This window comes from Prionailurus bengalensis, chromosome A3 (genome assembly GCF_016509475.1).
Source record: "Prionailurus bengalensis isolate Pbe53 chromosome A3, Fcat_Pben_1.1_paternal_pri, whole genome shotgun sequence".
Taxonomy (NCBI): Eukaryota; Metazoa; Chordata; class Mammalia; order Carnivora; family Felidae; genus Prionailurus; species Prionailurus bengalensis.
Genome location: NC_057354.1, coordinates 113,396,813 through 113,424,552, shown reverse-complemented (window position 1 = coordinate 113,424,552; position 27,740 = coordinate 113,396,813). Strand labels below are relative to the sequence as shown.

Below are 27,740 nucleotides of genomic sequence, written 5' to 3'. Positions count from 1 at the left end.
ATCAGTGTGTCTACTAATCTCTTTTCCATACTGCAGCTGGAGGGATCTTTAAAAAATCTAGGGGTGCCAGGGTGGCTCTATCAGCTCATATCAGGTGAATGTACAACTTCAGCTCAGATCATGATATCACAGTTCGTGGGTTCCAGTCCCATGTTGGGCTCTGTGCTGACAGTTCAGACCCTAGAACCTGCTTTGGATTCTCTCTGCCCGTCTCCCACTCGTGCTCTGTCTCTCTCTCTCCCTCTCATCTCTCTCTCAAAAATAAATAAATGTTAAATTTTTTTTTAATCTAGGTAGGATCACACTGCTCTCTTATTCATCTCTGAAACAATGGTTTCCCATTGCCTTTCAGATAAAGCCCATACACCTTCATATAACTTACAATACTGTTCATGAGCTACCCCTATGGACTCTTTAGTCTCATGTCTTGCCATATTCAATACTTCAGTCATTCTAAATGTCTTTCAGCTTTTCATAATTGCAATATTCCCATCCACTCTTTGCCTAGCTAAAACTCGCTTCGCTCCTATACTAAAGTAGTGCCCCTCCCCTTCAGGGGATACTTTATTGTAATTATTTGTTTAATTCTTTGCTAGAGTATAAGAATTATGTCTTTCTCATTTACCCATTTATCCTCTTCTCTGCTTGCCCCCAATCTTGTCTACCAGCCACTCCAGTACCTTACTTAGTATCTGGTGTCTAATAAATCCCCAGTAAATATTTGTCAAATAAATTCATTATTTTTCAGAGCTTTATTAATCTTTCTCTTATTGAACTTAATATTCTTGACTCTCCTTAGTCTTAGGGAATATAATCATAACACCTTTTCAATCTTGTGTCTGTGGTGAGAAAGGGAGATTCAGCTTGAATGTGGCCAGAACAACAAATGCTAGGATGAATTAGTTGTTAATCCTTAAGGTTTAAAGGCTTGTAATAATTACCACTCATTTTCACTAAGGTTTTAGGCATTTAGAGAAACCCCCTTATTTCCATATGAAGGTCCTATAAAAGCCAAGACATATTTGTGGTCATTTATATATAAAGACAATATCTGCCATTAGGAGGGAAGAGTGTTTAAGGGTTTTTGTTAGTTTTTTATTGCAATAGAGATAATGCTATAGACAAGACTATCTTTGGAAGTTCTAACATGGCCAACATCATTTCAAAACTGTTTGTTGAATTTTTACTAGATATAATATTTCAACTTATAAATTCTGTAATCCTGGAGCCAGGAGCAACCTTTGCTGTCATTTTGGCATGCTTCCTAGACACCTTCTGGGAATTAAGCCCACAACATCTCTGACAGTCATTACTTTACTTTGGCTCAAGAACTTTCAGGAATGGGATTCCATTGCTGATGAGGCCACCTGCCCCACTTTTAGAAGCTCTAGTGTCACAATGTTTTTTCTCCTATTTCCTTTTTTCTTCTCTAACTTAACATCTCTCTTCCTGTCACTTCAATCATATTGGTCCTGTACTTCACCTAAGTCCTCAACTTAAAGACCTTTAAATATTGGAAGGGAAGAGATACTGTGGGTGAAGGGAAGAACATTTCCTTGAGCACCCAGTATTTTACAGGACATATGGTGGGTGTATTTTATGTTACCTCTGTAACTCCTTCAACAATCCAGTAAAGTAGGCAGCAATATTGGCATTTTACTCAGACGTAAGTAAAACTCCCCCACATTTGCTTATCTAGGACTGAAATCCAATTTTCAAAGACTCTAAAGGTTCTGAGTCAAGAGGCTGGGGTGCTAATTTATGTCTGTTAATGCTAGCTGCATGGAGCTGACTCCTTTTTACTATTTCTAAAATTGGGAGCATAGTTCTTTTTGTCCTAGGCAACCTCACAAGGATTTTTTTGAAGACAGAGGCTTTCATGTTAATGAAAGACTTTTTGCTGCAGGCAGACATCATGGCCTTTGGAATCACACCCAACAGAACTCTATTGCCCTTTTGAAGTGAGAACTTTTCTTATAGAAGTAATTCAAGCCCTGGGGAAATTTTGGCTTTATTGTGTCCTTTTCAGACTTGTGAGAAAATGTGTATGCTGGGGAGCAATAATTCTCATTTCAGCCAGAGAATACCTATCAACACTAAAGCAAGTCCCAAACCATTGGGAGACTAAACAACCTGGACTAAAATAACATTGACACTCACATTGAGACAGTCAGGAATGATTTAGAGTCAGAGTTTGATGATCACCACAACAAACTGTTTTAGAGATTTACTAACATTCCAAGGTCAGTGTTTGGAAATTCGTAATGAGTACTCCAATGGTACAAGTGTATTTGGACTAAAATAGTATTTTACACTATGTGTATAAATTTTGGTTTTTGCCACATTTACAGCACTTTAATAGGCTGATTTTTTAAAATAGCTATTTGATTTAAAAAATACCATGTCACCAAATAACTATTTCGAATATTTTTCTTTATTTAATTGACTTTGAGATGGACAAAATTTCGAAAACCACCTATAACTCAAGGGTTTTGGAAATGTTTTAACACAACGTGGATTCTTTGGGGTTTCTATTATTTAACTCTGTCTGGGGATTTCTTTATGTTCTTTTATCAGGTTCTGCAAAGTACTTATTATTCAAGTTGGATAAACCAGTTCTGCAGACTGCATCCCCAGTGCATTTTCCAAGAATGACAACTGCCCTTAACATTCTTGCAGACCTGGATACCTATCTGTGTGGAACCAGTAGGTAAGTATTTATTTAAACCATTGTAGATTACATACGAAACTTGCCAAAATAAATATGCCTAGGAAAACTGAAAGAAACGTGCTATGATATTAACAAGAGTTATCTTTGGATGGTGAGATTGCGGGCAACTTTTTTTCCTTCCTGTCCTATTTTAAATGATGAATATATGTTGCTTTTATAATAAAGAAGCTTTACTTTTGAAAAAGCAGTTGCAGACACAATAATAGCCACACAAATAAAATGAGATCTCAGGTGCATGTGCAGGTGACAGAATGCTAAGTGGGGACACAGACACATCTACTGATTGAGGAAACAGATTGTAACTGGAGAGCCTGGCCTGCCTAGCTCTCATGTGCTGCCTTCCTTGCAGATCACAAATATCCCAAACATAGTGACAGGTTTTTGGTACCACATTGTTTCTTTCTAACCCCTTATGGAAGGGTAATACCTTCCTCAAGAAGATCAGCTGAATAGAGGTGCCTGGGTGGATCAATCCATTAAGCATCTGACTTCAGCTCAGGTCATGACCTCGCAGTTTGTGAGTTCAAGCCTCACTTGGGCTCTGTGCTGACAGCTCAGAGGCCTGGAGCCTGTTTCTTATTCTGTGTCTCCCTCTCTCTCTCTGTTCCTCCACTGCTCACTCTCTGTCTCTCTCTCAAAAATAAATAAACACTTAAACAATTTAAAAAAAAGTAGACCAGCTGAATAATTATAGATTTGACCTGAGAAACTAGTTTAGTTAATGTAGGCCATTTGGTTCTAAGCAATATATTTACCATTCAGTAACAAGAGTTCACAAGATAAAAAGTGTCTATATATACATGAAGGGTAATCAAACTTGTCAATTGTCCAATCTTGACTTTTAATGGGATTGACAGAATTTACATTAAGGAAATAAGAGAAGTGTTGCCCCCAAAATGTCCTGGAAGAGGTACCAAGTTCTTATTATGAATATAGACAGATCCTATTAAGTCTGGAAAGCTGGAAGGAACCTCTATCCCAGGCTGTTTACTAAAAGCTGATTTAAAGTACTAAAACAAACTAAAAATATTATAGTACATATTCAAAGATAAACTTTTTACAATTTTTATTTTATTCATTTCTTCATCCATCCATCCACTCATTCATTAATTCATCAAATGCTTTTTTTTAGTATCTTCTCTATGACGGACAACATCTTAGGAGCTGGGGAGTATGCCAGAGAACAAACACAAAAATCCTGCGTTCATAGAGCTTATGTTTATAGTGCTAGAAAGATTTAAAAACAAATAAACAAGTAAAATATATAGTACATCAAATGGGGACGAGTGTTATGAAGAAAAATAAAGCCAGGAGGTGAGGTAGGGCATGCCAAGTGGGAGGGGGGTGTGAGGAGAGAGGTCTTGTTGTTTTAAATAGGGTGGTCAGGAAAGGCCTCACCAATAAGGTAAGTTGGTTAAGAGACATAAAAGAATTGCTTCCCGACATCTTTAATATTTCCCTTTCACAAATCGTTTGAGCAGCAGAAGTGGGATAGCATTGATCCCGTGTTTCTGTTATTTTTACTGCACATGTGAAATAATCCTACTTTTTAGGCTCTAAATGTGGCACCGTCAGCACAAGAATATGGTTTTACACAGAAATAATACACGGTAAAAAATTTCCTTTGCAGTTATATGCCTACTGCACAGACCCACTCATATGTCACTCTTTGGTGGTCCCATTGAACTAACACAACCATATACATGGAAGTTAGCTTTTTTTCCCTATTCATTTATGTGTCTGCTTTCTGAAGTTGACTTTGAGCCTACGGAAGGCAGGGATGGGACAATGATTTGTTCGTCTCGGCAGCCTCAATGCTTAGCCCAGTGCCTGGCATCTGTCAGGTGCTTGATGATTGCCTGTTAAATAAATAAATTTCAAAAGTAGAAAAGACACTGACTTCAAACAGTTTAAGAGATTAATTCCCAGTGGGCACATTAACCTATTAAACTGCCCTAAGTGGATAACTGTCTTACATCACGATGAGCTCTTACCTTCTCTAAGCCCTATATGGAGCTCGCATCAAGGACTCTGAAATAAAATGAGGTGCCTCCAACAGCAATGCTTTCAGTATAAGGAACTCTCAGAGGTGGTTTCCAATCCCATTTCCCCTATGACAGTGATGTAAAATGAGAAAGCTGTCATCCCCACATTTTTTCTACCTATGTGACAGATCATTTGGCTATGTCAACTTTCTGATATGGTGTGGAGGAGTGATATTCATCATACTGGATTAGGGGGCAAAATCATGACAATGTATGATATCCATACTTGGGAGAACAATGAAAGGGGAAAAAGGAAACTAAAAGCTTCATTTTACAATGGAGTCCTGATTCTAGGCCTTAATAATTGTGTAGTTTTAGACCAGTTGCTGAATCTCTGCAAATCCCATGACCTCATCTGTAAATTGGGAATAATAATTACTATTTTTATGAAGCATTGTTATGAAATATTATTTTGTTGGTCATAACAGTATTATTATGAAGGTCAAGTTGGATAATATCTAGAAAGTGGTATGGTGATTGATCTATAATGTGGATGTTCAACAGATTATTGTTAATACTTTTATTACTATTCCCACTAGTACTAATGTCACTATTAGAGAAATCATGCAAATAAGACTTTTTAAATCAATTGTTGAATGTTTATATGATCATTGAGGATAATTCTCACAAATATATTTGCACTTTACAATTTACCTCCTTTGGGGTACCTGGGTAGCTCAGTCACTTAAGCCTCTGTCTCTTGATTTGTGGCTCAGATCCTGATCTCACAGTTCATGAGAGCGAGCCCCACATCAGGCTCTGCTGACAGCTCAGATCTTGCTTGTGATTCTGTCTCTCCCTCTTTCTGTGCCCCTCCCCTACTCATGTGCATGCTCTCTCTCTCTCTTTCTCTTTCTCTCTCTCAAAATAAAATAAACATTTTAAAAAATTTACCTCCTTCTATATACTTATAATAATATTAAACCAAGTAACATCTATAATATTCTTGAATGTCTCTCTTATCTCTTAAGAATATGAAGAAAGTTGGGGCACCTGGGTGGCTCAGTCAGTTAAGTGTCTGACTCTTGGTTTTGGCTCAGGTCATCATTTCACAGTTTGTGAGTTCAAGCCCTGCATCAGGCTCTATGCTGATGGCGCAGAACCTCCTTGGGATTCTCTCTCCCCCCCCCCTCTCTCTGCCCCTCCCTTGATCATGCACACAGTCTCTCTCTCAAAATAAATAAAAACTTAAAAAAAAGAATATGAAGAAAGTTAAGATATTGTATCAAGACAATGTCGGCTGCAAATTGGGCTGGTATTTAACAGAACATTTCTGTGGTCCTGGGGCACCTGCAGGTGAAGGAACAGGTCAGCAGGCATTTTGCCATCATGGTGGTTGACATATTATCTCTGTCACTTTGATACTTTTCTGGTCGAAAGATGCAGTCAATGGAAGTCATTATCTTTTTCGGTAGGAAAGTAATGCTATAATGAGGTCTGAACTCTAATAACTTTCTTTTCTTGTTTCTTTAGAGTCTTGGAGTATAACTAAGGACAGACACCAGTACTAGCACAAACGTTACCAAGTTGCATGATTATGGAGATGGTCTACCTATTGCTGAAAATGTATCTAGTTTTTTGACAACGGCTTAATAACCATGGGGTCAAGTGGACTTGGAAAAGCAGCAACACTAGACGAACTGCTGAGCACTTGCATTGAGATGTTTGGTATGAGGGTTTTCTCCCTTTTACGTATCTTGATGCTCTGACATCCCCCTTTTCACGTGCAAGTGTTGCTGTGAAACAATTCAATCTCCACCTCTGGATTTGAGTCCTTTTTGATTGACCCCAATCTGTCTCCCCCAAGATCACTGCCCTCTCTGCATTTTCTTCACTTTACTTCCCACAGCTAATATGCCAGCCACATGGTCCACTTAATGTTTCTGGGACATCCTTGCATCTTTCTATGCCTACGCCTTTATTACACTCCTTCACTAAAATTTGCTTCAGGGACCATCTCAGTTGCCATTTCAGGTGTTCATATTACCATTCCTAATCCCCGCTGTCAGCAGTGTGGATTGATTCCTCCCACAGCCCTTTGGGACTTTCTTATGGTACTTGGTATATGGGGCTATGGTTATTCCTCAGTCTTTTGTCTCAGACAAGCATGGGTAGCACAATCTGCTGCATTCTCTATTTGTTTATATGACTTGTACCTTCTACTAAGCTACATGCTTTTTATGTTGTTTATGTATCCACTTCAGCATTTCAGGATATTCTTTGCACAAATAGAATCACAAAGGGGTTGTTTTTTAATTGTTTTTTTAAATTTATTATTATAGGAAGTGTTAGACCAGAGTAGGGTGGCCAGATAAAATATGGGATGATCAGTTAAATTTGAATTTCATCTAAGGTACATTTTTAGTGTAAGTACATCCTAAATAATGCATTGGATATACTTATGCTAAAAAATCTATTTTTGGTTTACCTTAATTGAGATTAACTAAGTGTTCTGTATTTCTATTTGCTAAATCTGGCAATCTAACACCAGAGGGAGGGTGAGACCAACCTATTCACTCAACTTGCAAGGAAGACCCAAACAATAATTGGGTCTATGAGACGTTTTGACACTAATGTTTCTCTACTGATATTAGAAAAAGAGTAATACTGTTGTCTCCTCACCCCTCACTTTATTTTATTTTTTTAACAGATGACAATGGAGAGCTGAACAATAGTTATTTGCCAAGAATAGTTCTACTGATGCACCGATGGTATTTATCTTCCACTGAATTGGCAGAAAAACTTCTCTGCATATATCCTTTCAACTACTGCATAATTTTTACAATCATAAATCAAGTTCTGTATTTAGTAGAGTGTCTAACAAAATCTGGTAAATTAAGATGAATAAACAGTCTTCAGTCAGTTATCCAGCTGTTTTGTGGATATATATATATATATATATATGTATGTATATATACATAGATGTCTACACAAGACATCTGCATGATGGACCAAAGAGTTGACTATCCATCTGGGTGTTTTGGCTGTACTTGAAAATAATCACTAGATATACAATGAAACGGAAGCTTAGGCTGAATGTTTCTAATTTGTCTTAAACATTTCTGCTGTTAGTATAATGAAAGAATAGTCAACACTTATTTAAGACCTAATTTATTCCTTTTAGGATGGCAAAATGATGGACACAGAGGATATGGTTTAGACATATGGAAATGCCAACCAAAATAAGGCACAAATCAGGCACACATACCACCTAAGTTTTCACATTTTCCCTTGTTGACAAGACACAAAGAACATTCTAACAGGTTTATTGCAATTGGTTGGTTGATATTAATTTCAGATTTCCTTCTGATACAAAAGCAAGCAAAGAAACAAACAAAAAGACCCAGAAACCCCATTCTAGTAAGAGCTTTTAGCAATCTACCACTGTTGTACACAGTGCAGTCCCAAAAGGTGATTGAAAGCCAAATGACACAAAATGACAAAATAGCCTCACATGTATAAGGAGGTTTTATTCCTGGAGATCTAATGTTTATTATCAGCCTGCTTCCAGCCCCAGGGACCTCCACATGACTGGGAAGCCTTACGGGGTAGGAGCCTGATAGGCAGAGGGTCTGTCAAGTATTAGGGCCATGTGGGCTTCCATTGGCTCATTGCAAGCTTCCTCCACTTTCTACTTTTCCCCTCCATCCTTCCTACAGCCTCAGGATAGAAGGGAATATTGGAGAGGGTGAGGGGACATTTACCCTGAGCAGAGGTTCTTGAAAGCGAGCAATATCCCGGTCCTCAGTGTAGTCTGAGAGTCTCCAGGACTCAATATGGGGGTGTAATAGTGCATAGGTTACAATTATTCAGTGCTGATATCATCAGAGCTTGTTGTCTCCCCATTTGAACATCCATATAACTCACATGTCCCTGGTATGGCCTTCTTATTAGGAATTCATCTAAATTGGTCAAACAGCTGCAGGTGTGGGCAAAGGAAACAAGGTACAAGGATTTTTTTCTTTAACTAATGTACGTATCGAGATGCCAGTGGAGAAAACTGTGATGAATTTCGGTTAAAGATCTGCTACTTCATGAGGTAAATATACTTATACATGTAATTTGTCTTCTACTTTATGGTTCTGGAATTGTTGATAATTTCTTTCTCCCCAAGCAGCAGATCTAGTTTGGCAATAGAATGGACTCCGATCCCTCTTTTACTGATTTTGATTAAATTGGCTCTCCTCTGTTCCTGGGAGTTGAATTTATCTTTCTTTTAGAGGTCAAGCCATAGCAAATGTGATTAGGGAATGAAACTAGCTGTTGGAAAGAGTAAATTCATTTCTTTTCTATTTCCCCACCATATACTTTCCCATGTAGTTTCCATGAACTGGGAGAAGAGTTTCCTGCACTTAGATGAGAGTAGAGACACTCAGGACTTAGGGTCAGAAAGAGAGACTCAGAGAGGGAGTGGTAGACTTGGGTCCTTGATTGAAGGAGGGAAAAGTGAGAGCTGGTATCATGCGGAGGGGAATAGGAGATTGCTAATTTGGGGTATGGTCCTGGGTTTATGGTGAAATGTAATCTGTAAAATGATACAATAATTTCCGTAAAGGTCTAGCTTGAAATCTTCTCATCGTCAAAAATATTTGATGCCTTTCAGGTACTGGATTCTCAAGTTTCCTGCTGAGTTTAATTTGGACCTTGGTTTGATCCGTATGACTGAAGAATTCCGAGAAGTAGCTAGCCAACTAGGGTATGAAAAACACATCAGCCTCATCGACATATCCAGCATGTAAGAGTGGCACAAGCTTCTTTCAAACATGATGAGTCATGATGAGGGGATGGAATAGTGATGGTCCCACTTGACCTCAGTCCATACTATTTCAGAATCAAGGTGTGCTCTTGTGAAGAAAGTCTTGCTGCAAAATAAGCACAGCCCCACTGGACATAGTTCATCTTTCCAAGCCTCAATTTATTTATGTATAAAATGGGGATAGTACCTTGGTCATGGGGCTACTATGAGCATACAATAAATGCATAGTAAGATAGCATTTGGCATGTAATAGATGCTGAGTACTTAATTACTAAGTCTAATTCCTGTCTCCTAAGTCCTTGCCACTCATAGTGTGGCCTGTAGATCAGTAGCACTGGCATCACATGGGAGCTCAGTAGAAATTCAGAATCTCAGGCCCCACCCTAAACCTGCTGAATTGGAAACTGCATTTTAATGAGAGCACTAGCTGATTCATGTGCACATTCAAGTTTGAGAAGCCCTGTGCTATGTGCTTCTGAGATCAGCCTGAGGCTTTACAAATGTTGACCATTGTTTTGCCATGAACTGGTTAGCTCATTTACTAGGAACTCAGTGCTAATTAGATTTGCATTTTATACCTACTAGTTAACTTTGTACAGAGAAAACTATGCAATGGCCCTAAGTATGGTTATCCATCTTGCAAATATATGTTTTTGTGTCCTGGGCATTCATACTCTGGTCCATTTTCCTAGAATACTTCTTTAAGAGTCTTGATCAACAGTGCATGATCCAGGAATCATTAGGGATGTTGTTAAAAATACAGATTATTCAGGTTCATTCCTAGTAAATCAGAATCTCTGGCAGTGAGGTCAGTCCTCTGTCTTTATAATGAATTTTTCAGATAATCCATATGTTGCTGAAGTGTAAGAACCCAACTTCAGGTGGTTTTCATGTGCCTTCAATCACCATCATATATATTGATAATCTGCCAAATTTATATACCTAACCCTGACCTCTCCCCTGTGATCCAAACCTTACTGGTCACAAGAAAGAGCAAGTAAGAAATTCCTGATGGATCGGTGCAAACCCACCCTGTCTGGAAAAACAACTCAAAGTTTATGTTCTATTGGCAGTGGGTCAGTGGTTTTCTCTTCAAATATGAAGGACAGGGCGTGTATTTTGCACAAGCTCCTGGAAGCAGGCCAAGAGTTACAGAGTCAGTAGGTTAATAACTTCCATTGAGTGAAATGGCCTTTCAGCACATTGACCAGACTCACTGTTTCTTTTATAGTCCTTCCTATGACTGGATGAGAAGAGTCACACAGAGGAAAAAAGTATCCAAGAAGGGAAAAGCCTGTCTGCTGTTTGACCATCTGGAGCCCATTGAATTGGCTGAGCACCTCACTTTTCTGGAGCATAAATCTTTTAGAAGGATCTCAGTAAGAAACTGACATTTATTCTTCCAAGGATAACAACCACCATGCCAACTTTCCCAAGAGCTGCATTTTCATATTGGCAGCCTCTGTCATTGTGCTCCACTGGAAAAGTGCCCTTAATTCACAGGAACAATCCCTTTTAACCAAAGATAAATATTATCCTGCCTTTATTTTATGGCTTAGGAGCTATATATCTGTCACTATTTTCAATGTCTCCTTTCATACGATTAAAGCATGATTTTCTAAATACTCAGTGGAGATTTAACCATTCAAGGTTTATTTAGCTCCATTGACTTCTCCCAAGTGAACATGTTTTGCTAGGCCCTCCATTTGAGGGAAGACATATTTATTTAGTTTGGGATTTGTATAAATGCCTAATTACGGGCATAGGTTGAGAATAAGAATTGTAGGCTTTGATGAGACTCTCACATCAGGTTGTTTATTTCCAGATATAGAGAGCTGGAATTAAACTTTTCTTTCCTACTCCGTCTTAATAGTGTTCCTTCTCCACCTCCTTTCTCTTCCTCTTGACTGTGGTCTCTTCCTAGCCACCTACTCTCTATTTACTTGTTGTGAGACTATTTCCTTAATGGCTCACGATCAGGCTTTGTCTCACCAAGCTCTGGGGCAATCACTCCTCTTTCTTTTCCAAGGTGCCAGAAAATTAATTACATTATTACTTGCAAAGAAGAACATGAAGTTAGAAGTATGGATTTTTGAAAGACTGATTCTTTTTACAAAATAATCCTACTTGGAGAGGACCTTAATGATCCTTTCCTGGCAGGCCATGAGAGGGAACCCCCTGCATTGTTTACATGATAGAAGGCTCACATGTATTTGGTGGCATCCATGCTGACTCCCCCAAAAGGTGTCTGTTTTGCTAAGGAGCTGCCTTACTTCAATTATTGTTTTCTTCTTCTTTTTTCTTAAAACACTGTACAAAATTATTCTGACTTGAAATCATTATATTTGTATTCATTTCCTTTTCTTTAATGTATGCCATTGTATCTCAGACTTGCCTGGCTGTTGGAATCACAAGTAGTGGGTGAAAAATGAAGACTCTTGGGTTCTTCCTTTGGAGATATTGATCCTTTAGGTCTGAAGTGTCCCCAGAAACCAATATGTTATAATGCAAATATCTCAGGTGGATCTTATGATCCAGCAAATTTGAGATTCACTGGAATGTGACTTAGACTCTTGTCCCTCCCTGCCCTGTCCAACACTGTGATGTGTAAGCATGTATCTGTGTATGGCGGAGTGAAACACAGCAAAATAATATGTTAAGGGTACGTGTATATTCAAATGTGTAAGATACCATCATAAATGTGAAATGAAAGAAATCATTATGTTGTTATGAAACAGCGTCTCACATCTTCCACACAACGTTCTAATTTCTGATTTTACAAAGACTCCATTATAATTCAGAGTCTCTGAATCTTCCTTTACTAGTTCACTGATTACCAAAGCTATGTCATCCATGGCTGCCTGGAGAATAACCCAACCTTGGAGAGATCTATTGCTTTATTTAATGGAATCTCTAAGTGGGTCCAGTTGATGGTTCTTAGCAAACCAACCCCCCAGCAAAGGGCAGAAGTCATTACAAAGTTTATCAATGTTGCCAAGGTATGTATGTCTGGGCATTAGCCTGGGGTTCTTAAAGGATTAGATGTTTGTTCCCTCTAGAGAAAAGTCATCAAAGAAATTTGGGGTTCACACCATAAAGGACAATTAAAGTATTCGTAATATCTGGTGGTGAACATCATACTTCTCTCATGCATGAAGACTACCTTTAATTGGCAATACTTGGAAGCATTCGTTGTAACGCTTTCTGTAAAATGATGGATATATTTTTCTGGTGGATTGCATTTGTGCTTCATGTTAAATTGATATTATTTGTCCTAGATCCTTGTTATTAAAATAGTGCATTCACCTGTACTTCAGAGAGGCTGGAATAGTTGAAAAATTCTTACAAAGTATTGATGGTAATTTTTTTTTATTGCAGAAGCTCCTTCAGCTCAAAAATTTTAACACTCTGATGGCAGTGGTAGGAGGCCTTAGTCATAGTTCTATCTCACGCCTCAAGGAGACCCATTCTCACCTTTCTTCAGAAGTTACAAAGGTATGGTGGATTAAATTCCAATCCTGAGTACAAAAGTCATTTGTAAATTGTTTAGGGATAGGATGCTCCTATCAGAAGGGGAAAGTTCTCTTCCTAGACAATGGTTGGTTACACATGGGGAATTAAATAGGAAGGGAATAGGCACACCACTGACAAAAACAGGTTGGAAGTGGTGGCAAGTGTCCCAATAAGAAGGCCTTTAAGAATACCAAGTGTCCCAACAAGAATACCATTAACATATTGCAGTTGTGAGTACTCCACAAATATGCACTTGGTGCTAACTATGTGATATGCACTGTGACACACACAGGGCGTACAAGGCAAATAAGACAAATCATTCCTACCCTACCCTCCTCAAATCAAGTCAATGAACACCTGCTCTATTCATAGCACTGTGTTAAACACAGTGGACAGATACAAAGGAAGAGAGAGATGTTGACCTTGTCTAGAAATCCCTCAGATCTATAGCTGGGTTCTCAGGAAAAAAAAAAAAAATATATATATATATATACATATATATATATATTAAAAAAAAACAATGATCTTTGTCTTTTTAAACTGAGCTTTTTCTGCCATATTTGTTTCCAGACCACAATAATAATATTTTTCCTTTGTCAGTGAAAAAGAACATTTCATCTTTAGGAAAAGATTTCTTTGTAAGCATGTAGTGTGCTGTATCAGTAAGGACACTTTCAGCTATAAGTTTTAAAAAATCTTGAAATTGCTTAGACAGTAAGGCAATGGGTCATCTCACATACCTGGAAGTACAAAAAGCAGGGCCAACTCCAGGCATAATCTGATTAGAGCTCCGGGTCAGTAGTTCTGCCTACCTTTCAGTATCAGTTATTTGTTTCCTTAGACCGGCCTTTCTCCTGATTGGGCTGTCTGCAAGTTGGAGACAGGGAAAACTTCCGCCTTCAGCCCTGCCCCCATGGAATGAAAGACGTTGTTTTTAGGCAGATTGGACCATCTCAGGTCACATTTTCACCCCTGGACCAATAACAATTGCTAGAAGAATATAATGTGCCGATTGGCTTACCTCTGTGTTCTTGAACCAATCACAAACAAGAGGGATGGAATTATAATGACGGTAAATCAGAACCCAAACTTGGGCCTAGGAATGGAGACAGTTCCGTCTGAGTCACAGGGCTGCTTTCAGAAAGTTGTAGACTGATCAAAATTGAGGAAGGTCTGGTTGCTCTTAGGCAACCAGCGGTAAACAGGAGGTTGTAAGCCAAGAAGTGTTGCTCTCTGACCTAAAACATGTCACTCGTTCTAAGCATACTGGGGTTCATTATGTAAGTGTCTTATTTTCCTTGAGCTTCGTACTGAATTTCAAGTAAAGAGCAAAACACATTTTACACATTGTGATGAGTCAGAATTCAGTGGAGGCTCTTAGAGGCTTGGAACCACCAGTGGATCTTCAAAAATTATTTGAAATCTTCTTTCTTACAAAAAAGGAAACTGAGGCCCCTCAAAATGAAGTTACTTGCCAAAGGTCACCTGTCTAGTTAGTGGCAGAGTCCCAAACCACAGCTATCTCATACCTCGGTGTGGCTTTTCCTACCCCATCCCATTCCAGGTTAACCTTTAAGTAATATCTTGAATGCAACTTTCTTAGAACAACAACTGTACTATACTACATACTGTATTTTAATACAATACATGCTTATGTTTGTGGACTGTAGTATTTCCATGAATTGCCAAATACTTCTAGATGATTGATGCTTTTTAACATCCTACCAGCCCTAGTAGGTAGGCAGAGGTGCGGGCAGTTTCTGTTTTGCAGTAGAATAGAACACACTGTCTAGCTCATATAGCCAGGCCCAGGACATTTTTCTAATTTTCTTTTTCTAGGTTAATAATTTCCCTGCATCAGTGTTCGTGCAATTGATACTTCTCTCAGTGGCTGAGGAATTTCCTAGCCACACACGGCAGGGCCTGGGGGTGGGTAGGAGGGAAGACTGTTTGAAAATCCTACTTTTCCATCTGTTCCAGAACTGGAACGAAATGACAGAGCTGGTCTCCTCCAACGGCAATTACTGCAATTACCGCAAGGCCTTTGCCGACTGCGAGGGCTTCAAGATTCCCATCCTTGGCGTCCACTTGAAAGACTTGATAGCAGTCCATGTCATTTTCCCAGACTGGATGGAGGACAACAAAGTTAACATTGTAAAAATGCACCAGCTCTCCGTTACCCTCAGCGAACTGGTGTCTCTGCAGAATGCCTCCCACCACTTAGAACCCAACATGGATTTGATCAACCTGCTCACGGTGAGTTGAGGGGACAGGAGTTTGTGCTGAGAGCTCTTCTCACTTCCCAGGGGATGCGGGAAAGTCCTTGAAGGTCATTCACCAGGTTGCATGCAGGGCTGGTAGATGGGGCAGGATCTGAAAGGGTGGGTGAGGGGAGGGGAGCCCAGCCCCATATCCGGCATGAGCTGAGACTATAATCACGGGGCAGAGAAATTTTCCTTTGTCCTGAGGAGCCTAGGTACCACCCCTATAGCTCTGCTCCTAGAGCTCTTGGAGAGGCCCTCCGCCCTCAGCCCCTCACTCTCCTTCGTCACACCAGTCTAGCTCATCACCACCTTCTACGTGGCCTCACCTCATCCATTTCCCTTTGCCCTCCCACACAGCATAGCTGAAGCCTGGGATAATACCTGGTCCTCCTCCATGATCTCCCTGTCCCCACTGCCACCCTCCCCTTGCCAGCCTGGCCTTTGAGGCCCTTCTAGACTTGTTGTCTATGTATCCTGGGTTGTCATCACCTGATGCCACATCACACTTGCCTTTGAGGAACACTGGGCTTTCCACCACGAACTGCTGCCTTCTGCTTCCTGGCCTTTGCACTTTCTTGGAAAATCCCTTCCCTATCCACCCCTGTGACTAGCTCAAATTCAAAACCTTCTGTCTTTCTGGAGCATTCTCTGTTCCTCTCCAGAGCAGTAAGTGTCTGCTTCATGTGTGGCTCTTGACCTTTATACTTTCTTAACCATAGGGAGGTATCATTTTGTATTAGATTTTTTTTTCCTGTTTACCTGCCATATATATCCCATATCCCCACTGCCTCTCATGATACCTGGCATATGTAGGAGCTCAACAGATGAACTGAATGCTGTGTTTAGGAATGTTGTGGGTCAGACAGATGAAATTCAACTAGCATTCATATTTTTTGTCATTCGTGGCTGATCTCTAGGTCCCGGCGCTTTTAGACACAACAGGTGTATGGGAGAGAACCTACCCCATTGATGGCTGCCTTGTCAGGGGGAAGAGGCATAACCAAATTCTTTCACCCTTGTTTAACAAATGGAGAAGCAACTTCCCTGTTTGGGTTTATAATACGGAAGCTTCAGACACTTGACTGCAATACTGAATTGACTCTTTTCCATTCGTGGCCATGGAAAATGAAAATAATTTCCTTCTGAAGCTCTGAGGGCCTAAATCCTCTGGGACCACTGCACTGGCATAGGAGCGGTTCCTAGACCTTCTCACACACTGTTCCTAGAACACATGATTGTTTACCAAGGCATAGAACCCCTGAAGTGCATGGAGTAATACCAGCTGTACCTTAGCATAAAGCAGAAGTGGCCGACACACAGAAACACAAATCTCTTGGGACTGAGTTTGTATGACAAACAGTAAACACACAGACATTCTCTACTGGGGGGGAAAAACCCTCTCAATAATCCAGGCACCTGCATTTATGAACCATTTGCCATGTAAATCTGTTTCCACGAATAAGTGACCAGAGTTGCAGCCCCAATCAGACAGCAAAGCCACAGGCACAGGTGATGTCTGCAGACCAGCTGAAGTTCCACCTGTCTGTGTCCAGGCTACCTTCACTACGTGGAGGAGAGTGTCATAGAGCAGGTGCCTACGCTTGGGCATTTTCTCATCCCGACAAAAGATGATGATGGAGTAGGGGAATTAATTTTGAGTTATGAATGAAGCAACATAATGACAGATATTTAGAGAAGTATCAAAAGATTTTGAATGAAATTTTTGGGTGCAAATGGAAAATTTGAACCCTAGAAATAAAGGCTAAGAAGTATATATTTTTTTCTGCCTGGGAAGGAAAGAAAAAAGAAAAAGGATGACAACACAATCAATCCCCGCCCCACCCCCTCTCGGGTATTAAAAGAAAATATAGAAGCCACCAAGCACTGTATTTAGGACAACAATGTTATCTAGTGTAGTACAGTGGCAAGAATCCTGGGCAGGAGATCAAGCTTTTAGCTCTGTGTGTGCAGTTACTTAGTTTTGTCTCCTTGTTAGCTAGACCTGCCCTTGGTCTTTTCATAAGGGATTTTGTGCTCATTTGTGAGATCTCTTCCAGCTCTAAACTTCTGTGATTCTAGATACAAGGACTGGTGGCCCCTTGAGAATAAGGAGCCTGGTGTCAATCTGATACTGTGGTTCCAGCCCAGTGGCTCCTCAGATAGCACAGTCCCACATATGGACATCGATCAAGGCAGTTTCTATTTAAAGCCAAGACCCCTCCTTCCCTACAACCAACAAGAAGGTTCATTGCCCAGGAATATACATTCATTCTTCCTGGCCACAAGCAGATTAATCTCTTCAATGCAGATAAAGGAGATTGCCATCAGGTGTTCACTAGAGCCCAGTGGCCATCTCATGAAGCAGATACGTGTTAGGATTAGAACCATTTGACTGACAGAAGCTGTGAGGTCATCCATAAGTGCAGCATTTCTCCATTCACTTTTCCCCAAGATTCTAGGTCAGGTTTTTACCTGAAGTGATTATTTGCCTCTAAACATGGCTCCAGGTGAGAAAGCCAATACATGATTGAGAGCCCTGAAAGATGGAAAATGAGAGCTCTTAAATAAATCAGCAATTACGGAATGTCTGCTCCATGTGGTAGGCTGCATAGCAACCTTGGGACTTTCTGTAATAACTGATTGCATTTTTCATACATTTTCACATATATTTCATATACACAGACACCCTGTGAGGGAGCCTGGGAAGGGCAGAGAGTGTAACATCACCCCTGTCCCTTTGTATTTTACAAAGGAAAAAAACAGATTTCTAAAGGACAAAAGGCTTGCAAAGGGAGAACTTCTGAATCCCCGCTTGGGGTGGGGGTATCTCTCTCTCTCTCTCTCTCTCTCTCTCTCTGTCTCTCAGTGATGGGCATTTACTCTGTTTGATTTATTTTACATCTATTTTGTTTATTTTATATATATTTTATTTTGCATCTGTAAAAATTAAGTAATCTCTCCTTCCCTCTTCATGGGTGGCTAAAGAAGGAATTAATTACAGAACAAAATCTATGAGTCAGAGACTCTGTGTGCCATTTTTATCATTGTAAATTTAGCCCCTGAACAGCCCTGGGCACATGAAGGAAGGGAGACCCCAGTACTAAACACGTGGATTTTGGATTGTTTCTCTTTTCAGGGACAATCTAGAGAAGGCATTTTCCACTGTGATCCTAATCCTGGAACCAGAAACTTTAAAAGCTGATGCTTCTTACTTTATGGTATACGAAATCATCTGATTCTTTTCATAGTATTTTTAGATCTATCAGTTACTTTTACCATTCTGAGTATATGCAAATAACTGGAAAGCCCCCTGTATTTTTACAGTTTCAAAAAAAGAAGAAGAAGAAGACGAAGAATTGCAAAAATGGTCAATAAGATAGTTTGATGACCAAGTGTGTTTTATTTTACAGTTCTCTAGTCAGGGCGACATAGGTCTTAATGTGCAGACTAAATCCACAACCATCTTTGCTGATAGGCTTGGGTGTAAATGCAGCAACATGAAACAGTGATTCAGACCATTCTCCAAGCTCAAAATATGTTAGATACAAGCAAGCATTCTTGAGATTCCATTGACAAGTTGCCTCTAATTATTTAAAAAAAATTGTGGAGGAAGTAAAACATGTTGCTCTGCACAGGGCTGTAAAATCCAGAGGAGATTATAGAATGCATGTAGGTAGGATCATGGCTGGGAAAGCAGAAGATGGCAGGAGTAATACATTCACTGATGAGCACAGTGGCATTTGACTGGAAGCCAACCATGCAATGCCCATCTCTATGGCCCGCTACACAAACCCCACTGAATGCATGTTAGCTCATTTAATCTTCACAGAAGTCCTGGGAAAGAGCTATTATTTATGCCTCCCATTTTAAAGACCAAAAGACTGAGTCCCACAAAGGCTAATAACTTGCTCAGGATCAAATCACCACTAATAAATTAAGGGCAAACATTTGGAGAAGACATTTCCATCATAGGATCTGGTATCTGTCCATCTGATATATGAAACTACCACGGATGTTCTGTGTCTTTCGAGAGAGCATCTCCCCTACTCAGTGTGTGGTTTATTTGGATTTCTGGTCAGATGTTCTGGCACTGTTGTCATCCCTTTTCCAGCAGGCGCCACTGCCATTCATTATTAAAGGCCGAATCAGTAGGACAGGGGCATCCTCATCGAAGTCCAGATCAACTCCTGATAACAAGGAATCCAGAAGGAAACAGTGACTTGATTTTCTCCCTATGGAATGTTCACAATGCAAGGCAGCAAACTGTGGCTGGGATTATAGAGGCAGAAAAGATGGCAATGGATGCACTGCCTGCTTCTGTGAGGCTTAGAAACTGGTAGAGTTTTCCATCGTGGAATTTATAAAATAGCAGGCAACTGCCATTGGCAAGATGTGTTTTATTTGGCCTACACAGAATCATAAAAATTTTATGTTGGTTGCCAGGATTTAAAAATTGAGATATTTCATGTAAAACTCCAGATTTCTGGCTTCTCTTGACAAATGAGAAGATATGTCAATTGTCAAGCTGACAAAAATTGGCTGTACCTGAGCAGTGGCTGTCTCCCATTCATCAGGGACCCCACGTCTCCCTGTCACCTCCCTAACCCAGAGATCCAGTGTCACATTCTACTTATCACACATTTTTATTATTGTTGAGCTCAGAGGAAAGGTCCCAAAGTAATTACATCTGCGAAGACGGTTTTGGCAAATAAGACATTGTTATACCAGTGTTTCTACCAAAAGATCTTTTTCATGCATTTCACTTCATTCTTTTATATAATGAGCTGCCTTGTAAAGGCATTTGTTTGTAAAGGCACTAGGGGATGGTTCCTCTCCTCCCTGAAGGTAGGTATGACTGTTTAATGGAAGATGAATATAGTGTCTGTTCTTTGTGGGTAGGATTTTCAAGATCTGAAATGATGATGGGGCAGTTTTATAGTCAAGTCAATTTCATTATGTTTAGAAAAAATCTTTAGGTGACAAAGTCTAGATAAAGCAGTATATGACCTGATGTGTGCTATCCTTAATTTAAATGTTGTAGGGGCGTCTGGGTAGCTCAGTTGGTGAAGTGTCCAACTCTTGAGCTCAGCTCAGGTCATCATCTCATGGTTCATGAAATGGAGCTCCGCGTCAGAGTCTGCTTAAGATCCTTTCTCTCCCTCACCTGCCTCTCTCTCTCTCTCTCTCTCTCTCTCTCAAAAAAAAAAAAATGAAAGCAAGATAAATCCTTGAAAGACATCTTTTGCCTCTGAGTTTTCTCCCACTTCATCCTTCTTGTGCTTCTCCCTCACTCTACACCCATACACATTAAGTTTTTATTTTTAGGCCCAATATGTTAAATAGAATTTTTTATCCCCAATGGTCGAAGAAAGGACAGGGCACCTGGTTATGTTCACTGCTGATGAAATGGCATGATTCATATGGTATCTTAACATTAAAGGGTGTGGGTGAGACTCATCCAGGCTGATTTTAAGTCTCATGCCTTCTATTTTAGATGAATGGGACCATGCATTTTAGTTTTTACTGATTTCATTCATGCACTCCAATCTTGGTCTAAGTTGTTGTCCCTGCCTGTCCTGATCTTTCTCTCCTTCTTTCTCTGTCCGAATAGTCCCAGTTAGGTCCTAGTTCACAAGGTCCTCTGTGACTCTGTCCTGATCATTTCTGTTTTCAGTGACCTCCCTTCCCACCACCCCCCCCCCCACATAATAATAATATTAGTAGTAACAGCTGTCATAATAATAGTAACATCAACAACACCAAATGACATTTCTTGGCATTTTACTGTGTACCAGGTTGTGTGTGTAGTACTTCACATGAAGTATTCCATTTGATCTTGATCAAAATTCAATTCAGTAGGGATTTTTATGATAATTTCCATTTTACAGATGTGACAAATGAGTGTCAGAGAAGATATAACTGGCTCAAGGTGCCAGGCTAACCAGTGGCAGGCTTAGGACTTGAATTCAGGCCCAACTGACTCCAGAACCTTCCTTCATGCTTTATATGCTGCCTCTCTGAGCAATTCCTGTAGCATTGAGAGTGGGGGCATCTTACTTAATAGCTCAAATATGTTGCCTTTTGTTGATATAAACACATCTGATATAGCACATAGGATGCTGATGACCATGCTAAAGTGTTTGGTTTTAAAATTTCATGTTCTGCCTCTGCATGCTATCTTTTTAATGTTCTGCATTCTCTCACATTATTAGACACTGAGCTTCAACATTTGGTTTGAAAATATTTCAGCAATGTAAATAAATAAGTAAATGTGATCCAACATCATCATTTATCCTTTCTAATTTGTTGTAGCTCTCTCTGGACCTCTATCACACAGAAGATGATATTTACAAATTGTCACTGGTGCTGGAGCCTAGAAATTCTAAATCGGTAGGTGGATTTTTTCTAAGGATCAGTGCCAAACACCATTGATTGTCATTTACAGTAATTGGCTATTACAGTGATGCTTTGTGATCTGAAGACTGAAGAATTAAAAAAATCTGTATTCCATTTTGCCAGTGGAACAGCTTAGCTCTGACAGTGTGAGTATGATTTCTTCATCAGAGGCTAACAAAGAAGACCATTATTTCCAATTACTCTGTTTTCTTGTTATCATCTATGTGTTGTGTCTCCTCTGAGAGCCTGCCTACCTATAGGTCCTCCCCCTCAACAAAAGAGAATGCATCTTAATGTGAAACAGTGTTTTAGATTCTTCAACATAAAATCCCATTCAGCATAATATGAAGTTTAATCAATTTTAAATACCCTGATCATAATTCACAAATTTCTCTGCTAATGATCGACTCAACTCAGAATTTCAGTATCACATTAGATAGTGTCTCAATTAATGGCTGACTCGTAGCAAAGAAACATTTTATGGTAAGATTGAGGAAATTGCATTACTGAATGTACACTGATTATTAGTTTTAGTGAGCGGACTGTATCTTAGATCTGTTTTGCACTCATAAAAGAATACCTGGGTAAATTTGAAATTTGCAGCAAGGATGAGGTTTGCATGTTCAAGGAAAACATGTCTGTACTTGCCTCTTGGACTCGTATCCTCAGATCAGGTTTCTGATAAAGGTCTCATGACTTACCTCCTTACCAGTTGAACTCTTGGGATGTTGCCAGTGACTTGGACCTTCAATCTGTCCCTGTATTCTGACTCTGCAGCATCAGCCCCAAAGAGGCAGGGCTGTTCTCTGGTACAGGGAGGGTGTGCACTTGAGTCTGAATTAGTTGACCTGGTAACGTCTGTTCTTAAAATTGTGAGTGTGGTGGCTCCATCAGCATTTTCAGCTCCCCTACCAGAGGCCCATCTCCTGGGGAAACTGAAGAACAGACCCATGTGGGAAGATACAGCAGAGGTAAATGGAGGCATGAAGGCTAGCCTCTGCAAAGTTAGCATGAGTAAGAGCTAGAGAGAAAGGTAAAGTTACTGGAAAAAAGCAACTTGTGAGCTCCTCATTCCTTTGCTTTGTTGTGAAGAGGCTGAGCATGGTGTGGCAAGCTATGTGTGTGCCCATGGCATTTCCACCTGCCCACACCTTCCTTTACCTGGAACAGGGCACTTTAATTGCTACCAGTTGGTTGTTGGGCACCTGGTGGGGCATCATATCCATGTTATCTCATTAACTCTGTTAAGGAAACTGAGTCTGATGAGCATAGGTGTCTCACACGGAGCACTAATAGCCAGTAGGTGGGAGAACTGGGATGTGGCTTCAGGCCTGTCTGTCTTCAACACCTGTGCTTTTTTCTTTTAAATGTGTATCTATTTATTTTGAAAGAGAGAGAGAGAGAGAGCGTACGCGTGTGCACAGTGGGGGAGGGGCACAGAGAGAGAGAGTGAGACAGAGAATCCCAAGCAGGGTCCACACTGTCAGTGCAGAGCCCAACGTGGAGTTCAATCTCATGAACTGTAAGATCATGACCTGAGCCAAAATCAAGAGTTGGACGCCTAACTGACTGAGACACCCAAGTGCCCCAATGCCTAGGCTTTTCTACTGCGTGAGGTTGCCTGTCCTTTTCCTGCCACCTCTTATATGGGAACATGGTAAGAACAAGGTACACTTTCCTGAGTTGTGCCTTTTACATTTGTTTTCAGGATAGATTTTGGCCAATTTCAGAAGATGTTTCCATCAAACACAGAAAAATCTTTTTATCTTTTGTAAAGCAGAATCTTTCAAAGTCCCTTCCAAGTGCTAAAATCCTATGAATCTACGAAAACACATTTCCCAATCCCTTACTGTCTCTTATCTTAAGTGGCTTGTCACCCTGTTTTGCGCTTAGGTTTGACACATGCTGCCACTGGAGAACAAGCTCCTGTCAGGATGATGGTACCAAGAGCCTGTAACTTCAGTGTGCTTACCATTGGTGCTGGTGGACCTCACCAAAGTCCCACCATGAACCTTTTTCTCTTCACAGGGCACGCTCGTGTCTCACTGGTTCTTTGTGTTTTATTTGGTGTCTCAGTTTTTTCACTCTACCTCTAGGTCAAAAGAAATACCTCACAATTCCACGTATAGAATAGTTAGGTCCAAACAGCTTAATATATATTAATGTTCTAATGACTTAGAACCCACTTTAAAAAACAATACACATATGTTGAAATCAAAATAATATTTTAGGGGCACCTGGGTGGCTCAGTCAGTTAAGTGGCTGACTTTGGCTCAGGTCATAATCTCATAGTTTGTGAGTTGGAGCCCCGCATTGGGCTCTGTGCTGACAGCTCAGAGCCTGGGGCCCGCTTCAGATTCTGTGTGTATGTGTCTCTCTCTGCCCCTCCCCTTCTTGCACTCTGTCTCTTCCTCACTGTCTCAAGAATAAATAAACACTAAAAAAATAAAAAAATATTTTAATTCTTTAAAAACCACAATTACTTACTAATGGATGTGTGTGCCTGCTGGGAATGAAACAATATCTTAAATTTTGTCATCAGATTGAATATGGCTACCTTTTTTCTTGTTCCACATTGATTTTTTTTTTTTGCTTTGAAAATATTTGATACCATTGAAAGAAATACAGCATGATCTAATGGGTGAACTGTAAACTATTTCAAGCTGGTAGTTTACATGGTGTCTAACAAATACTGATTACTGCTGTATTTCCCTTGGGAGTTTGAAATATCTTTTGGTATCCCTGAGAGTCCACTGCAGTGTTCTGGATGGACACCTCGTTATACAGTTTGGGAACCGTGGCTTTATCCTTCATCAGATGAACAAAATGAAAAGCTTGATAGAAAGAGTCAAGATGTGTAAGTGAGCCTATGTGTTGGTGATCATATCCAGATGGCAAGTACTTTCTGGTCCTGTTGGTAGCCCAAAGGATACCAGCAACACCCACCTCAAAACATTGCAAAAGGTTTAAATCTAGTACAGTCACTCTTGCAAACATGTTTGTCCCCAATTTAGTATCAAATAAACACCTGTTAAAACAGATTTGCATGCATGCACCAGCAAAAATATTTACATTTAATGAAGGTCCTGGGGAGAGGAATAAAGTACATTGCACTCTTGGCTTGTCTCCCGATAGGATTGTGTTTTGCCTCTGTGTTGTGTAAACACGTTATGCATTATTGCTACCATCTTGGCCACATTATTTAGTGAAAATGTCTTGCAGGAAAGTGGGAAAACAGATGGAGGAAGCAAGTTCACAAAAGAGGCTAGAAAGATGTAATTAGCCAAATAGTGAGAAGCGATTAAGCATATTGAAAGAGATGCCAGCATGAGAACATAAACTTGGCCATTCACATGGGCCCATTTACTGCAAACATCTACTAGTTTATTATCAACACCAGGTATTAAAGAACTAGATAACAGGTGTTTTATATATTTTGCATTATACAAAAAGCTGTATGGATTATTGTATATGTTTTAAGGATGTTTTAGTAATATTTGGGGAACTTGGATAGAATTTTTGAGTGGGATGAGAGAACAGTATCTTTTTCCCACTTAAAAAAATGGAATCTAGACTACTGCTAAACAAAATACACTCTCCAAATATGTATTTAGTTATAGATTAGATTCTATTGACAAAAGATGTTTGTTTTCAGAACATTTAAGTGATACATATGTAAGTTTTTACTGTATTATTAACATAAAAATGTGTATGTCTTTCTCAGTGTCCCCTGATTACTTAAGGTCTAAGATAAAGTTGAAAAGTGTGTTTTTCCCCCCTGTCAGCAGCCTACCTCCCCGACAACACCCACCAAGCCTGTGGTGCCCCTGGAGTGGGCATCAGGAGTGATGCCAAAGCCAGACCCCACAGTCATCAACAAGCACATAAGGAAATTAGTTGAGGTAAGTGATTGAGAGAGAGTAGAGAGTTAGCACTAGAAGGCCCTTTTCTCTTCCCAGAATATTCTACAGTTGCCCAAGAATCAACTGAAGTCAATGAAAACAGCCCTCTGGCAGGTAGGATCAATTTAGCAGACACTGAGCTCTACCTGGCATTGGCTTATGGGGGAGATTCCCCCAGAATTGCCCTTTTCCCCTTCCTGTCATTCTGTTCTCATTTACCCAAATACCCTCAGCTACTTCCAACTTTCTTTCACCAGCATTTGATGCCTCCATCATTGCCCCTGCAATTTGAGGGACTGTTTGGGGATTAGAATCGACTCATTGAAAACCTATATGGGTCCCAATAAAATGCCCAATAAATTGATTACCTGAAGGTGAGAAAAGATCCTGTAGGATGCATAGTTTCTCTTGCTGTTTATATTGAGGTCTGTGACACACCTGCACAGAACCATTTAGGTCAGAAACATTACTTAATTATGAGAAAGTGTCTATCAGAGTTTTCATGTAGAAAGAAGAGTAGAAGGACCATTGTGGAGAAAATGGAAACAGATTTGGCAATAAAAACTATGACATCTGATTAAACATCTGCTTTAATGGATTGGTATGATACAATAGAATCATATCTTTGGGATAAAATAAGCTTTTTGCTGGGGGGTGGATGTTTAAAGAAAAAGAGGGGGTGCTTGGGTGGCTTAGTCGATTAAACATCCAACTCTTGATCTCAGCTCGGATCTTGATCTCAGGGTCATGAGATTAGGGCCTGCATTGAGCTTCATGCTGGATGTGAAGCCTACTTTAAACACACACACACACACACACACACACACACACACACACAAACCTAAAGAAAAAGAAAGAATTTTCTACATCTTGGATCATCAAGGAAACCATGATGCATTGGAAGAAAACTACTACGCAGCATGTGAGGCAGCAAGGAAAAGTTCAGAAAGGGTGAGGAAAGGGTCTGAGAAGGCCATAAGATTCAGTGGAGGCCTTGTGTTGATGTTGTGTAACAGACCCAGCTTGGAGCCAGGGAAGGTGGGGAAGGAATCCAGCTCCAAGAGTTGCAGCTCAGGAAGGTCTAGAACTGGGAAATGAAAAGACACAACTATTTTCTTTTCCACTCTCTTCTCTGCTTTTCTCTGAATGCTCATTCCATTATCTGCAGACAGACTTTCTTTCCTACACAAGGGGAGTCTGTATCTCCCTCTCCCCCTTCCTCTCTCTCTCTCTCTCTTCCCTTTTACCTTCTCTCTTATTTTCTCTCCAGTTCCAATTTTATGGTGGAAGGTTGGTCCAATTTGGATAAATTGCCTACTGTTGGTTCAATCAAATGAATGATTGGATTTTATTATGCATTTCCACATTAAATTTTATTCTACAAAAAGAATTGTACCCTTAATATGGATAGAAATATGGATATTAGATTATAAAAGTAGGTACAAGTAGTTAATTTTAAGCAACTTTGATTGTAGGTAAGTATTGGTATTGGGACTTGCAAAAAGACTGTATATTTTGTGATTTTGCACAATTCAGTTTTCTATAAATAAACTTACAATGGGTTCTAAGCAGTCATGTTTTTAAATAATCTGTTAATTTATACTTTGTTCATCTCCCAAAGTACCCCTGAAGCAGCTTGCAACATAGGACAATATGGATCAAATAGAATAGAGAGAAAGCATTGGGAAAAGGGAGAAAGATTCATTATAATCCGTTTGCATACATCTGCTTCTGGGGAGAACTTAACAAACCTTTTGGAAAACCCAATTTAGCAGAGGGCAATGGAAAAATCCTTTTATTTTTCAATTATAAAGAAAGTCAGGATCATTGTAAATATGCAAGCTTTTCATAAAATACAGAGAATACAAGTTTTACTTTTAGGCCTTGGGAATTCTGCTCTCGAAGGGGAACCACTGATAATTTGTAAACTATCTTGTATGACTTTATTCCCCCATAAACACATACACCCATGTATGTCTTTGAGCAGCATTGTTCAATTATTTGCCTAGAACCGATTCCCATCAGCGGAATTGCTGGGTCAGAGAGTAAGCACTGACTGTCTTCCAGAAAGATTGTGGCTATTTACTTCATCAACTAATATGAGAGTGCCTATTTTCTCATTCCCTAGGAAAT

General features: G+C 39.9%; 1 protein-coding gene across 6 annotated transcripts in view; it reads left to right on the top strand.

Moving 5' to 3' along the window:
* Positions 1 to 27,740, top strand: part of RASGRP3 (RAS guanyl releasing protein 3) — a 105,462-nt gene that overhangs the window by 59,185 nt on the left and 18,537 nt on the right. For 4 of the 6 annotated variants that reach the window (XM_043553198.1, XM_043553199.1, XM_043553201.1 and 1 more), the window contains 11 exons: positions 2,578 to 2,710; positions 6,250 to 6,444; positions 7,427 to 7,529; positions 8,753 to 8,815; positions 9,380 to 9,511; positions 10,764 to 10,911; positions 12,358 to 12,531; positions 12,911 to 13,027; positions 15,026 to 15,301; positions 21,622 to 21,699; positions 25,491 to 25,607. In XM_043553198.1, the coding sequence (XP_043409133.1) occupies positions 6,375 to 6,444; positions 7,427 to 7,529; positions 8,753 to 8,815; positions 9,380 to 9,511; positions 10,764 to 10,911; positions 12,358 to 12,531; positions 12,911 to 13,027; positions 15,026 to 15,301; positions 21,622 to 21,699; positions 25,491 to 25,607 (1,278 nt within the window). In that variant the 5' untranslated portion in view covers positions 2,578 to 2,710; positions 6,250 to 6,374. The remainder of the gene's footprint in view (positions 1 to 2,577; positions 2,711 to 6,249; positions 6,445 to 7,426; positions 7,530 to 8,752; positions 8,816 to 9,379; positions 9,512 to 10,763; positions 10,912 to 12,357; positions 12,532 to 12,910; positions 13,028 to 15,025; positions 15,302 to 21,621; positions 21,700 to 25,490; positions 25,608 to 27,740) is intronic. The other 2 variants (XM_043553202.1, XM_043553203.1) reach the window with 2 other exon arrangements.